Raw genomic sequence first — 13,320 nt, 5'->3', positions numbered from 1 at the left:
CCTGTGTGGAGTCATCTGCCTCCCAGCCTAGGCAGAGGTAATATGAACCCAGTCACCAATGCAAGACTCAAGTAAAAATTTATCTTTACTCAGTGCTAGACAACAGCCTCAGGGCTGGAGGCAGCTCCATGGACCCCCTTGGTTTATGGCTTTTAGGTTTCAGACTGTTTCATTCTGTCCCAAGATGCCCTTTCCCCTTCTGCCTCTTCTGCTGCCAGCAGCTCCCCAGGGCCACGGGAGTAGGAGAAGGTTATGCAGGGTAGACCAGCCCCTCACCTCACTCTGCCCCTTGACACCCCAGTTTCTCCCTCCTGCTCACGCCTTGACGTTGGCGCCTGCGGGTGCGAAGCTGACAGGCTGGTAGCCTGGCTTGTCATCCTGCTTGCGGTAGTACATCCGCGTCAGCACCGCCAGGATGAAGGTCTGCGGGATCAGCAGCTGTACGTTCATCTCTGGAAGAGCAGAAGGGTCATTTGAAGCTGCCTTCATCCACCATGCCCACCCCTCATTCCCTGCTATGTGATGGAGGGGCTCAGCCAGGAGCACTGAGCTGTCCCCCATCTCCTGACTTACGCTGTGACCTGGCCTTGGAGGAGAAGGGTGGCGAGCAGGCGATGCTGCCGTTGTTGGCCAGGATGCTGAAGATGGCAGGCTGGAGCGCCGTCAGGAGGAGCAGGATCTGCGACCACCAGCACCCCAGTGGTGAGGGCTGTGCTGCTGCCCAGCTCCCACCCCTCACCTTCCCCACTGTCCCGCAGCTGGCCGGGCTCTCGCCCAACAGTGGCTCCTGCCCCAGCATCTTCCCTCATGCCGCCTCATCCCATCTGTGCTGCAGGAGCCCCTCACCTAGGAGGGAGCTGGGCAGGACGGGGGCTCACCTGGAAGCAGGTGAACTTGGCCTGCATGTTCTGCTCAGCCAGGTGCAGCCGGGCCTGCCGGAAGAGGATGCCGAGGGCCCACAGCCCAAAGAGGGTGGAGACGCCAACCAAGGTGTTGATCCAGAGGGCCACGCTCTCCTCTGAAATCTGAGGGGGACGCACAGAAAACATTACTGGGCTGACAAAGCTCAGGTGGAGGCTTCCTGTCTGGGTCATCAACCTGCCCATCCCTGTGCTCTGGCACTCACGTCAGCAGGGTTGTAATTCCCATCGGCAGCCAGGATCAGCCCCAGGAAGACAGCGACTGCCCTGAAGAAGGCATACTGGAAAGTCCCCAGCATCATCCATTTAAGCTTTTTCCTGGCATGGCAAGAGAGACCAATAGCACTCTGAGGTCCCCAAGTCCCTTGCCCAGGGACTTCTCTTCCAGCCCAACAGAAACAGGGAGTGAAAGCCCTCCAGGAGCAGAGGTTTATCCCAGCTCTCCCTCACCTGTTCATGGTGATTCGGGGCAGGCAGGGGCAGCAGCAGCAGCAGGGCCCAGTGCTGATCACCATGGGCACGTCCTTCAGAGTGCTGAGCAGCGCTTCCTTCCCGCCAAATCCCTCCACCATGACCAGCATCAGCAGGTAGAAGCAGACAGCGAAGTACCTGGGGAGGAGGAGGAAGGCAGGTCAAGCCCTGTGGGCTCTGTGGTGCCCCTGTCCCAGGGTGGGTGATACTCACGCCGTGGTAGCCATCTCCACCACCATCATGGAGCGTGGGAACCACAGGCCGAAGCAGCTGACCACCGACACAACCTGGGGAACACACGAGCTTGGCACACTGACACTCCCCACTCGTGTGGGCTGGCATCCCTTGGGTGGCCCTGGCCCCCCAGGGTGATGCCCCCCAGCACCCCCACAGCCCAGCTCACCGTGGGGGCTGAGCTGCTCCAGCAGAGGGTCTTCATCTTGATGGGGCAGCGGATCTTGCGGGTGAGGTACAAAACCTCTTCCACATAGATCACAACCGACAGCAGTGTCATAATGGTGCAGAGGCCCAGGATGATGAGTTGGGCCGTGTCCAGCTCTGCCAGGGAAGGTTGAGAAGCTGTCTTCATCCTGTCCTGTCCCCCCTGGGGCCACTACTGCAGGGAGCTGCCCCACGACCCACCACTCCACAGGTTTAGGGAGCTCTGTGCCACGCCCTGGACATGTCTATGCCAGAGCTGGGGCTTCTGCCCCGCTGCTCCCTGTCCCATGTCACCTCCCCCGGTGCTGGCCTTCCCTGGGCTGTCCCCGTTCCTGCAGGTAGGACTATGGGATGGGAGGCCAAGACCCTGGCAGCGGCCCCACTTCTGACTTCTGGGGCTGCTCCCTGCCTGCACTTGACACAGCCCCCCTACCACCTTCATCCCTGTCCTGCTCTCGCCAGCGACAACAGGAGGGTCCCCCCCACCGCGTCCCCCCACCTACGGTGCAGCAGCTGCCGGGAGGTGGGCGGCAGGGAGAAGCAGGCTGCCGGCACGCTGAAGTTCCTGATCAGCATCTCCACCAAAGGGCGGGAGAACCTGGGGAGCAGAACGGGAGTGCTGCACGGGGCCGCAGGGACACGGGGACACCGAGCCCCGCAGGGTCCGAGCAGTCCCCTGGCTGGCTTGCCTCACCACCGTACGTCTCCTTTCCTTTACAGAGGGAATGCATAATCCAAAATTCTGCTCCAAAAATTTGGATTTGCCTGGCTGCAAAACGGCACGGGGGTCTCCAGGACTCACCTAGGGTCATCTGCCAGCTCCAAAGTGGGATCCATGCTGTTCAGCTCCTTGCTAGCTCCGTGGCTGTGGGGCTGCTCGTCACCGCCTGCCTCAGCTCCCCTCGCCGGCCCACGGGGTCAGAGTCCCCAGGGCAGGGACCGCGGGACGATGCCGCGCCTCGTTCCAGTTTAACCAGAGCCTCCAGAACTTCCCTCCCTCTCCCGCCGCTGCGGGCACCCATTGGAGTGGCCCCACGCCATCCCGGCCCACCGAGGGCCTTGGCCACCCGGTTATCGACCCGGGGTGCCGGGAAGGCAATTGTCACCCGTGCCGGCACGCCTGCGTGTCCCAGGGCTAGGGGCGCAGGGCACCGGTGCTGGGGTGACAGTGCTGCACCCTCGGGCAGCCTGGACGTGGGCTGGTGATGCCATGGAGGGTCTGGGACGTGTCCTCATGTCTCCTCAGCAGCAGTGCCGGGGTGGGAGGTGGTGCCGCGGGCCGGTGGGAAGCCTGTCAGCCCCTGCTCCGCTCTGCGGGCCCTGGGAGGACTTCGGGTGGCTCAGCTCCAGGGAGCCCGGGGCTGAGCCCTGCAGGGAGCACCTCCCACGGCACTAGAGGGCAGGGCTGGCCCAGCGCTCAGAGCCCTGGCCTCGGGACAGCAGCAGCATCTTGGCCTGGGGAGGGGACCAGAGGGTTGGAGGGAACAGTCTGAGTGGGGAGTTGAGGCCTTAGGCATGAGGAACAGCGTATCTTTGTCTTAGATGGATCCCAGAATCCACATGGGTCCCAGGAGTGTCCACGGCTCCAGGTGTTCTCCCAACCCGTCAAGGAAAATGAGTGCTGGTTTGTACTGGGTCTCCTTGGAACCGCTGCCCTTTGCCCCTCTGGCAGGGGGCTCCTGCTGAAGCCAGAGTGGCACCAAGACCCCAGATGGGTGCTCTGCACCTTGCTGTAGGAGCAGGATGCTGCTGTCATCATGGGAATGGGATGGTGGGGAGGGGCCAGGGAAAGGGAATGGGTGTGGATGCTTCAGTGGCCATGGGAATGGGATGGGGGAAGAGGGAATCCTATGAGGACTCAGTGCATTTCCAAGGTGCTGTGCACACCTGGCACTCCCCTCCCCTCAGCCCCATTAACCAAGCCCTGTATCTCTGTCCCTACACACTGTACATACCCTTTCCTGCCCTATATGCTGTAACCTAACCTGGCACACTGCATGCTGCACACCCAGCCCTCTGCACTCACACTCACACACACTCACCCACACGTTACACAAGCAGGGCCCTCACCATGGCTGCTCTTGGCCCCATGGAGTGCACGGGACCAATGGGGGCCCCCCACCCAGCACCCCTGTGCCACACCAGTATCACCAGTATTGCATACGGCTGAAGAAACACGTCAGCTCCTGTCACATCTGCTGTGCTGGCCTTTATGTGACAGTCACTGCAGGCTATGTCATGGCAGTCCTGCTGTCCTGTTCATCCACCTGGTGCTCATCCCTCTGTGGTCCATCAGCACAGGGACAATCTGCACGTATCCCTGGCCCCGGGGAAGCCGAGCCCAGCCCCAGCATGCAGCCACATGTGCTGCACTGCCCAGACACGTGCAGGAGTCTCTTCCCCTGCCTGGCGTGGCCCCAGGGCCAGCACCACCCATGGGTGCCCGCTGCACGGGGGCACGAACTGGTCCCCTTGCCCACCACACCTGTGTCAGTTTGTCCCTCACTCACTGCTGCAGCATCATGATGATCCTTCTCACCACTCAGGTAGTGCCTGAGCCTGATTGAGCCCTGGTCCCCTGCGTTCCCCAAGCACAGCACACCCCCAGGTGCAAGGTACAGCATGGTGCATCCTGCCAGCCCATGAGGGGGATGCAGGATATGAGTGGACCCCAAGCCCAGAGCAAGGGGGCAGCCTCAGACATTGATGCTCTGCATGAGTTCGTCCCACCACACATGCACACGTGTGCAAGGAGGGCTCCACCGCTGCACGCACTCCCCTCTCCATCCCCACTGGGGCTGGATGCACCAGTGACACCCACAGCACTGACCTACCTGCACTGAGCCCCCAGCCCCACCACCGTGCCCAAGACCACCCCATCCCACCCCGCATGGGGCCAGGACACACCCACACACTGTTCTGCTGTGGACAGTGTATTGCGGGTCTGGACCACCCCAGAGCTGTCCCCTGGGGACATGGAGGGCTCTCACCCCTGCAGCCCATGCTGCTGAGCCCTCCCTGCAACAGCAGGACAGGACGTGCCTGTGACTTGCTTGCTTCAACCTGCCCCAGGAGCTGGTGGAAATGGGTGTGGAGAGGGGGAATGCAGTGGGATGTGATAGCCCAGAGTCCCTCCAACTTCTCCTTTATTCCAGCCCCTGTCTATGCCTGGGATGTATGATCCTGAAGCCATCAGGGTCCACAGGCACCTTTGTCCCCCAGTCAGCCTTCTCACAGGCTGCTACCACAGCCAAAAGCTGCCAGGGGAGCATTCCCCCAGCATGGGCATGGGGGCCAACAGATGGGTCAAGCTCTTACCACTTTGACCTCAGCCCCAGACCTTCAGGATACTCCAGGGTAGAGCAGCCCCAGGCACAGAGACTCCCTTTCCTGCCAAAAACCCCTTCAGCAGAGAAGGAAAAAGGAGCACGGAGATGGGAGCCATACACCCACTTGCCCAGGGCAGGGGTGGCTTGAAGGCTCATGGCCCACTCAGCATCAGGGTGGCTGTTTTGCCCCAAGGAGCTGGCAGAGAAACCAGCAGCAGTGGTGGAAATTCTCCCCATTTGCTCATTTAGCTTTTTTTTATTTTAAACAAAACTCTTTGACCATGGAAATCCTGCCCCCCCAAAAAAGCCAAGCAGACCCTCTCAGCATGCCAGCATCGCCCACACTGCTGCAATGTCAGCGTTCCCCAATACTTGGAAAAGCCCTTAAAATGCAAATATTTGCATGGGTTTTAGACAGTTTTCCACCCGTCTCTAATTCCCTGTGGTTATGGCTAGAGGGGCTGACCTCAGTGGGCACAGCAAGCTCCCAGCTGACCATCACCAGCTTCCCCATGGCCAGGACACGGCAGGGAAGAAAACTCCTCATTTAAATCCTTGGTAGGAGCTGGTAGGAGACCAAAACACATTCCTTCTCATACTCTCCTCTCCCACCCAGAGCCTGGGGCCACAGTGGATGATTGGGATGCTGGGGAGTGAGAATCCCACGCCCAGCTCAGGCTGTGATCTAGCCAGACAAGTGGACAACAAAGATCTGCACCCTGAGCTTTTGGTGATCCATGGTCACTGCTGTCGCAGGACACAGAGGGACAGGCCCTGCTGCCACTATCTGCCTTCAGTGTCCCACAGTCCATAACTGCCCAGCTCGGTGGCCTTGGCTGTACCCCTGTAAATCTGTCACTGTCACAGCAACACTGGCCACCAGGCTGGGGAGGGGTCCCAGACCTCTGAGCATCCCCCTGCAATGGTCAGCGTGGGGCAGTGACAATGCCCCCAGCCCTGGCCCCAGCATAGCAGGAATGGAGCTGGCTCCACTCAGCCCCAGGTCTGGAGCCACCCCACTGATAGGGATGGCAGGGAGCCCTGCCCAGGTCTGGCCCATGGATAAGACCCATGTGTTCCCCACTGATTGCCCCGGGAGGCAGCTAGAGGGGTGGGAGCCACCGTTCTGGAGATACGGCCAGGAGGGAGCAGTGAGTGATGAGGGCAGGGGTGTGAGACACTGGGCCCCTCTGGGTCCCTTCTCTGGGCAGGTGAAGGTGTCCTGGCTGCCCTGACAGCACAGCTGGCATGGGAGAAAGTGTGGACCCCCTGGCAGAGCAACAACCCTCCACAAATTTTCCCCTTTCCAGTAGGGACCAGTCCTCTGCCACTGGAAAACACTTCCCAGTGCCCTGCAAACCTACAAGGCTGCATCACGAGCTTGCTGCAAGGCAGAATCAAGGACCCCAGCACACTTCAGTTTCCCCAGCTGTAAAATGGGGCATGAGTCCTGCAGCATAAGGGCATAGAGGGCTCAGTCTCTCATTGCTCTGGTGCCTGGGGAGAGATCCATGCCAGGTGTTATTTATAGACCAAGCTGGCATTTCAGAAGAGGGGGGACACTGCCCTGGGAGCCAGCTGGCTGCCTCCAGTTTCTACCTCAAGGTCACCAGGAAAAATGCTGGCCCTGGAGGGGTTTGGAGTTGGAGTCCTTCTGGCCTCAGCTTCCCCTTCTGGGTGGGGAAAATTGCCTTTTCCCAGCATGAGGGGATAAGGATCATTCCCATAAGAGACCCCAGCCCCCGAGCCTCCTGCCCAGCCATGGGTGATGGGACACCCACCCGGGAGGTGGCCGTGGGGCAGTGATGGTGGGATGAGAGCAGCGGCACACGGGGGAGCACAGGGCAGAGCTGGGGATTTCTGCTAACCAGAACAGCTCACTGTTTCACCGAAAAGCCAGCCCCGGATGTCTAACCTTCTCGGGAAGCAGAAGTGCTGCAGAGGATGTGTGGGCCGTGCTCTGGCTCTCAGAAACACTGCTCAGCCACAGCTGTGGGACCAGCTCCTGTGCACAGCCCTGGCAACACCCTCAGGGACACTCCTGTCCCTTCCCCATACACATCTGGGTGCACCATAGAGGCTGCCACTGACCAGGCTCCCCTGCTGCCAGGCTGCGAAGAGAAGTGAGACACTGGCACAACCTGGATGTCACTGTGTCTGTCCCAGAGCACCTGAAGGGGTCACCCCACAAGGAACTGGCTTGTGAGCCCTCAGCAGCCCAACTCTGCAGTTCAGGTCAGCAAGACGCCTCTTGCGAAAACTGCTGAGATCATTTGACCATGTGCATATATTCATAGAAAAGCCACACATAACATATACCTACACATCTATAAATATGTGTGTGACTTTCTACACTATCTAGAATCTTGTACAGTGGATATAAACTGTGATGAGCTGGAATGGGTGTGCCCTCAGACTGGAACAGCTCTTCCCCACAGGCCGGCTTATCGCCCATGCCGTAGCCTCAATCACGCTTCCAAACCACTGCTCCTGGTGTACTGGCCCACCCAAGGGGCCCCTGGCCCCACAGGTGACCAAAGGGGCTCCCCAGGGCAGGGGGCTGCCCTTTGCAATGCCCAGCATTCTGTAGGTCCTCCCCCAGACAGAGAAGAGGAGGAGGATGGTGGAGCCTGTCCCTGGTCTGGGAGGAAGGGGAGCCCACCATGAGCAGAAAGAAGCCCAACAGAAGCTGGATTAAACCTTTCTATGATCTGGATCGAGGCCATCAGAGCAGCTTTGATGGCCCCTGCCTTCTCCTCCCGTTTGAACAGAGCCTCACAGATGGGGTACCTGATAACACCCCCATCTTCTGTCCAACTCTTCTGGCCCCCTTTCTGTTTGCTTTTCCTCCCAGCAGCTCCATGTCCGATGGCCAGAAGGGAAGTGACCAAGCTGTGGGGCTCAGCATGGTGAGGGCTTTGTGTCCTTCAAAGGGGACGAACAAACGGCTGGCGGTCCCAACCCGACTGGAGGGATCCTGCGGAAATACCACAGTCAAAACTCTTGGGAGCCGCTTCCTGCCTGCTCCAAGGCTTTGGATGCAAAGAAGTATTTTCCTGCCATTAAGGTAACATCTGCATTTCCAGTGGGTGTCTCGGTGACATGCCACTGGTTTCTTAGAGCCGCCCCCAACTTCTGACTGAAAAGGCACCTTGTTTGAAAAACAGAGGGGCCTTTTTCTGCCACAGCTACCTAAAATAGTCACGTCACTGCTGATGTTTGCTTTTGGTAAATGACGAGGTTAACACACCCTCTGAGTGGGCTGTGAGCGTTTGCTTTGGTCAGGAGCTTTATTTTCATACTCGTCTGTCTTGCAAGAAGCTCGCAGGTGAAAATGCTGAGGCTTTAAAAAGTCATGCCTCAGATGGACAAATATTTTCCCAGAGAGCCAGTAGAGACACAGTGTGTTTGTGGAAGGGAGGTGCTGCTCCCCTGATGGCCCTGAGCCTTCCCAGCTCTGTGACACCCACCCAGCAGCCTCGGCCACCCCATGGGGTCACCCACAACCGCTTGGGTCAGTCATAGGGAGCAGTCCCACCTGCTGGGGGAAAGTCTTCAGCCCTCTGTGGGACTTCTTCATCTGTCCCTGAGTGATTCTGCCTCCCATCGCAGATGGGAAAGCATCCCAAGTGCAGCTCAATGGGAACCAAGAAAAATACCTTCCCTTCCTGTCACCTCTACCAGTGCCAGGTCCACACCAGGGTGCTGGGCAAGCACTCCCACATGCTGCCTGCTCCCACCTGCTTTGGCAGGCAAGGAGGCAGAGGGATGGGAGGGGATGAACATGCCTGGAGAGGTGTGGGCACACTCATGTTGGGTGCATGTGTGGGTAGGGGTGTACACGTGCATGTACACATGTGTGTGCCCAACCTTGTGATGTACAGATGTGGGACATGTGGGTTTGTCCACCTGGCTGGCATTCACACCTGTGAGCACAGCCAGGGAGCCGAGGCAGAGGCTGGTGGAGGCCCAGCATCACCAGATCTTGGTGACAGCCAAACAACACTCAGCCCTGGACAAGCCTCTCTCCCAGATGTCACTTCTTCCCCAAGTCCCTGCTGTGGCATAAAACAAAGGGACAAGGCCTTTCAGCCCCAGTCTCCAATGATGAGGAAGAGAAGAGAGGGCTGGGGCAGCACTAGGAGATGTGCACATCACCCTGGGCCCCTTTGCCCTTTTTGCATCCCCAAGTAATAAATAGAACCTCCAAATTCATATCTGCCATAAAAGCCACGGGGACGTGCACAGGCAAAGAAAGGTGTTTTCTCCAGAGAGGGATAATCACACCAGGCAAACCCCACAATGGCATTGGGCTGAGGAGGGAGCCACAATGGACACCTGCACTGGCACAGAGGGCTCAGCAGCCCCCAGGGCAGTTCTCATGGACACACTGAGCCAAGCAGAGCTAAAGGAGAGGCTGGTACTGGAAACAGACCCTGCTGACCATTCCTTTACAGACCACAGATGACTAAAAGTCAGGAGGTAAAACCAAATACAGTCCACTGTTCATTGGAGGAGTGGGGAAGAGAGCGGGGGAAGTTTTTTCCATTGGTTTGACCACAGAGTTTTTCTAGCTGCAGGAAAGACTTTGACTCTCAGGCCACATCAAGACAAAAATAAAAACTCATTTTTTTACCCCTACAGTAAAACTAGCTTTTCCCACCAGGCAAGGGCCCAGCCCTGCCATGTGTGCATCCCAAAGGATGCTTGCTAAGACAGAGGAGGACAGGCAAAGTTTTTCCTCCTCATAGCCCACCATGGACCTTTGCCCTTGAAGAGGACATGGGGGGGACAGTGGCTACCAGGGACAGGAGGCTGTTGCAGGGCAGACCAGCAAGCAGGGGAAGGTCAGCAATTTGGCTGAGGCACGGGCTGCTTATCTCGTTCCAAGAGCTGGGAGAGCCATAGGCCTTCTCCAAGCACACACCTCCCAGGGGATTTGCCTTTGAGGCACTGACCTGCTTCTCCTGTTCTAGGGAAAACAATCCAGACTCACATTTATATCGACCAGGTCTGTTGCCTGCCTGTACCTGGCAGTGGGGACTGGCTGCAAACTGCAGCCCATAGGTTTCAGCTCAGCCCAAGAGAAAGGCATGAGCCCCCCAGAGCCATGTCAAACACCTGAGTGATGAAAGCATCCCATCCCTGGCTGCCAGAGAGGGATTAAGCTCCCCTGATTTGAGCACCACATCTCCCCCTCTGCTCCATAAATAAACCTACAAGGCACATGGCATCCCCTGAGTCCCCATGGCACAACGCTGGCATACAGCAGCCGGGGGCAGGTGTCACAGCTGCCACCAGTGCAGAGAAGAGGCAATTAGCAGGTAGTAAGAAAGCTCCTGCTCTCCCTGTTCAGCCCTGTTGTGCTAATCCCACCCCAATTAAAGCCCCCCTCTTTTCTTTCAGATACTGCTATGAGAGATTAATCCACCCTAGAACAAGGCATTTCCAGCAGACCAAGAAGACAAAGCCAACTCTCAGTTTGCAAAAGGCTCTGGCACCTGCCTGGGAGCATTTAATTACCCTGACAATGGCATCAAGAGAAGGGCCATGAGACCCCTTCAATCACAAATTCACTGAGGAGGCACCGGCTTTGCCTGCTGCTCCCACATGCCTGGGGCCAGCACCTGCAGGCTTCAGCTCTTAGGGACACCTTTTTCCCCCCCTGCAGAGCCTGCAGTGTTGCACAGGGTGCTGGCTTTTTTTATGCTGCGGTTTTCCTTTGCCCTTTGCACTGCTCTTATGCCAATAAATGCACATTGTAAAAAAACAAAGCAGTGGACAGTTCTAATCTCTAAATCAACATATGCCCTTATCACAGAGGGTGGTTCCCACGGAGCAGGCTCAGGCTGTCTTTAATCCATAAGCAGCAGTGTGTGCACACAGTGCAGAGCAAATCAGAGGCAAAACTTTCCCGGGCTTTCCGAGCCCTCTTGGGAGCACAGGACTGAGCAGCCAGGGACACTTGCAGGACCAGATCCTGCTAGAGAGGTACAGCAGGTACTGCAGGACCCTGCTGGGCAGGTACATGTCCAGCATACCAAGCAGATCTCTCCCACCATATCTTCATGTCCTTTCTGGCTCTGTCCAGGCACTGCACGGAGCTGTTTCCAAGGCTGTTAAGTAACAGTAACTTTCCTTCTCAACACATTCACTTCTTGAGAAAAAACACCACAAATTGTGGATGTATGCCTGGCTTTCTAGGATTCAAACCACCAAGTCTGGAGGGAAAAAACCCCAACAGCCCTCAGCTGTGGCAAATGCTGATTCAAGAGAAGTGCTTGTAAAATTGCACACGAAGCACTTTGCAAAAGTGACCTGGAATGCCTGCCTGGAGGTGCACTGAAGAAGGAGAAAGAGAGGCAGTGTACTGCACTCCAGATACAGATCAGGAAGAGCCAGAATAAAGTGGACCAAGGGAATTAATGGGAAGCCCACATTTTCGAGGAAGAGACCCACATGACCGTGTCCCAGCTCCTGTGTTCTCTCCCTGCTGCTCTCTTTTCCCTTTCCACTTTCCCCCACTCAAACCCTTGGCCCGTTGTGCCGGGGCCGGTCCGTGGGTAGCCATCAAACACGGGCTTTTTCGGCAGTGCAGACAGAGACGGGCCTTTGATGTGCCCCAGGGCCACGCTGCGTCCCCCTGCTTTTCAAAGGCCGGTCCTTGGCTATTGTGTTCACATCCTGAGCTTGTTTGTACACTTGCTGGAGGGCCCCAGCCCCGCAGCCCCCCTGCCGTAGCCGCAGCCGCCCTGACCCCCAGATAAAAGCAGCCGGGCTCAGGCGGCAGAGCCGCTATCAGAGCAGGGACAAACGGCACCGTCCGAGGTGCAGCTGCCAAGATAGCGGGAGCTCTGCCGGGCCGACCCCGCAGGGGTGAAGGCTCCAGGTCAACAACAGCCCCACAGATCTGCACCGGCCGCGGGTGCTGCCCCGGGGCTGCCGGGGCACTCGGGCTGTTGGCAGGAGCGGTATCAGTGCCATGCACGCCGAGGAATGTCCTGGTGCTGCTGCTCTGCCCCTCAGCTGCATCTGGGGAGGGCCAGCACCTTGCCAAAAGATGTAACTGCCAGGCGGGAAGCAACACTAAAGTCTTGCTCTTTGATCATCACCTCATCTCTCCGTGCCCTCTGGGCAGGCATAAAGCAGGGTAACAGTCCACCCCCCTCCCTGTAGGTAGGGTAAGGTCATGCAAGTAGCACAGAGGGGTCCCCAGGACTTCAGGGTTAAAATCGCAGTGAAACCCAGTCTTTGCAAGCAAGGAAGCCCCATTAAAACAGCCAGACTGTTTTAGTCCCGCTGGGCAGTGTCCAAGCATGAGCCTCTCTGCTGGGCCTCCATGCCAGCCCCTGGCAAGCAGACCAGCAGTAATGAGCATCACCACATCCGCATCCCTCCTTGGGTGATGGGAGAGATGGGGAGATGAGCCTCCTCATTGCAGGAAGGCAAAAAAAATCCCAGAGGATTTTGAGTGGGGGGCCCATGGGATACCCCAGGTCTGCATCTTTATAGGAACAAGAGCCCACACTGTCCTCAGCCCCATATCTCTCCTCCAGATGCTTGGTACTCTGTCTCCTCTCCAGCTAACTGGTGGGAGCACCAGGCCAGTTGTGGAAAATGTGGAGAGCCAGGCCAGCCCCAGGTGCTTCCCCAGGAAGGATGCAAAGATGGGTGTTATTTTGAAGGGACAACAAAGCTGTGGCCAGGTGCCAGTGTCACCGCTGTATTTCCATTCTCTCAATTGCCTTTTCCCTCACCTCCTCCACAGCCTCTTTGCTACAGGACAAGAGCCAGCAGATCCTCTCCCAGATGCCAGTTCTGGCCACAATCCTTCCTCAGCCTGCATGGCAGCACGTGTCAGGACTGTGGCCAAGGGGCAACTGCTCCCAAGCATGGCTGTGTGTGCCTGGATTGCTGGGAGAGAGCAGGATGGAATGACATCTTCCAAGGCAGCATGATGGCTTTTCCTGAAACGGTCATACCCAACTAGTTCACCCACTTTTTGTCAGGGCAATTAAGAAATGCAACAGCAAAGGCCAAAACACGTGGTCTTCTGGAAGATGGGGGTACTCATGGTGTTGTGAAATTCTTGGCTATTGCACTCTTGGCTTGGTGAGACTGGAGCAGAGAGAGCTGGCTCTCCTGGGAGCCATGCCTGC

The 13,320-nt window shown here is 57.6% G+C and overlaps 1 protein-coding gene across 1 annotated transcript; it reads right to left on the bottom strand.

Moving 5' to 3' along the window:
- Positions 1 to 67: 67 nt before the first annotated feature.
- On the bottom strand, positions 68 to 2,783 carry SLC51A (solute carrier family 51 subunit alpha). The gene is made up of 9 exons (XM_039556854.1): positions 2,635 to 2,783; positions 2,336 to 2,430; positions 1,795 to 1,949; positions 1,605 to 1,678; positions 1,371 to 1,529; positions 1,127 to 1,238; positions 879 to 1,025; positions 574 to 679; positions 68 to 452 (listed from the first exon to the last, which is right to left on the bottom strand). Exons 1-9 carry the CDS (start codon positions 2,667 to 2,669, stop codon positions 316 to 318), a joined length of 1,020 nt encoding a protein of 339 aa, XP_039412788.1. The 5' UTR covers positions 2,670 to 2,783; the 3' UTR covers positions 68 to 315.
- Between the last annotated feature and the right edge of the window lie 10,537 nt (positions 2,784 to 13,320).

This window comes from Corvus cornix, chromosome 9 (assembly GCF_000738735.6).
Source record: "Corvus cornix cornix isolate S_Up_H32 chromosome 9, ASM73873v5, whole genome shotgun sequence".
Lineage (NCBI taxonomy): Eukaryota > Metazoa > Chordata > Aves > Passeriformes > Corvidae > Corvus > Corvus cornix.
This window is presented reverse-complemented; position numbering and strand designations above follow the sequence as displayed.

What these genes read in the sequence shown, in the direction of transcription:
- SLC51A (XM_039556854.1), bottom strand. Translation starts at nt 2,669, where the DNA reads ATGGATCCCACTTTGGAGCTGGCAGATGACCCTAG. An exon ending in GGAATTACAACCCTGCTGAC is followed by an intron (nt 1,026 to 1,126) that starts GTGAGTGCCAGA and finishes CGTCCCCCTCAG; the next exon opens with ATTTCAGAGGAGAGCGTGGC. An exon ending in CCAAGTTCACCTGCTTCCAG is followed by an intron (nt 680 to 878) that starts GTGAGCCCCCGT and finishes TGGTGGTCGCAG; the next exon opens with ATCCTGCTCCTCCTGACGGC.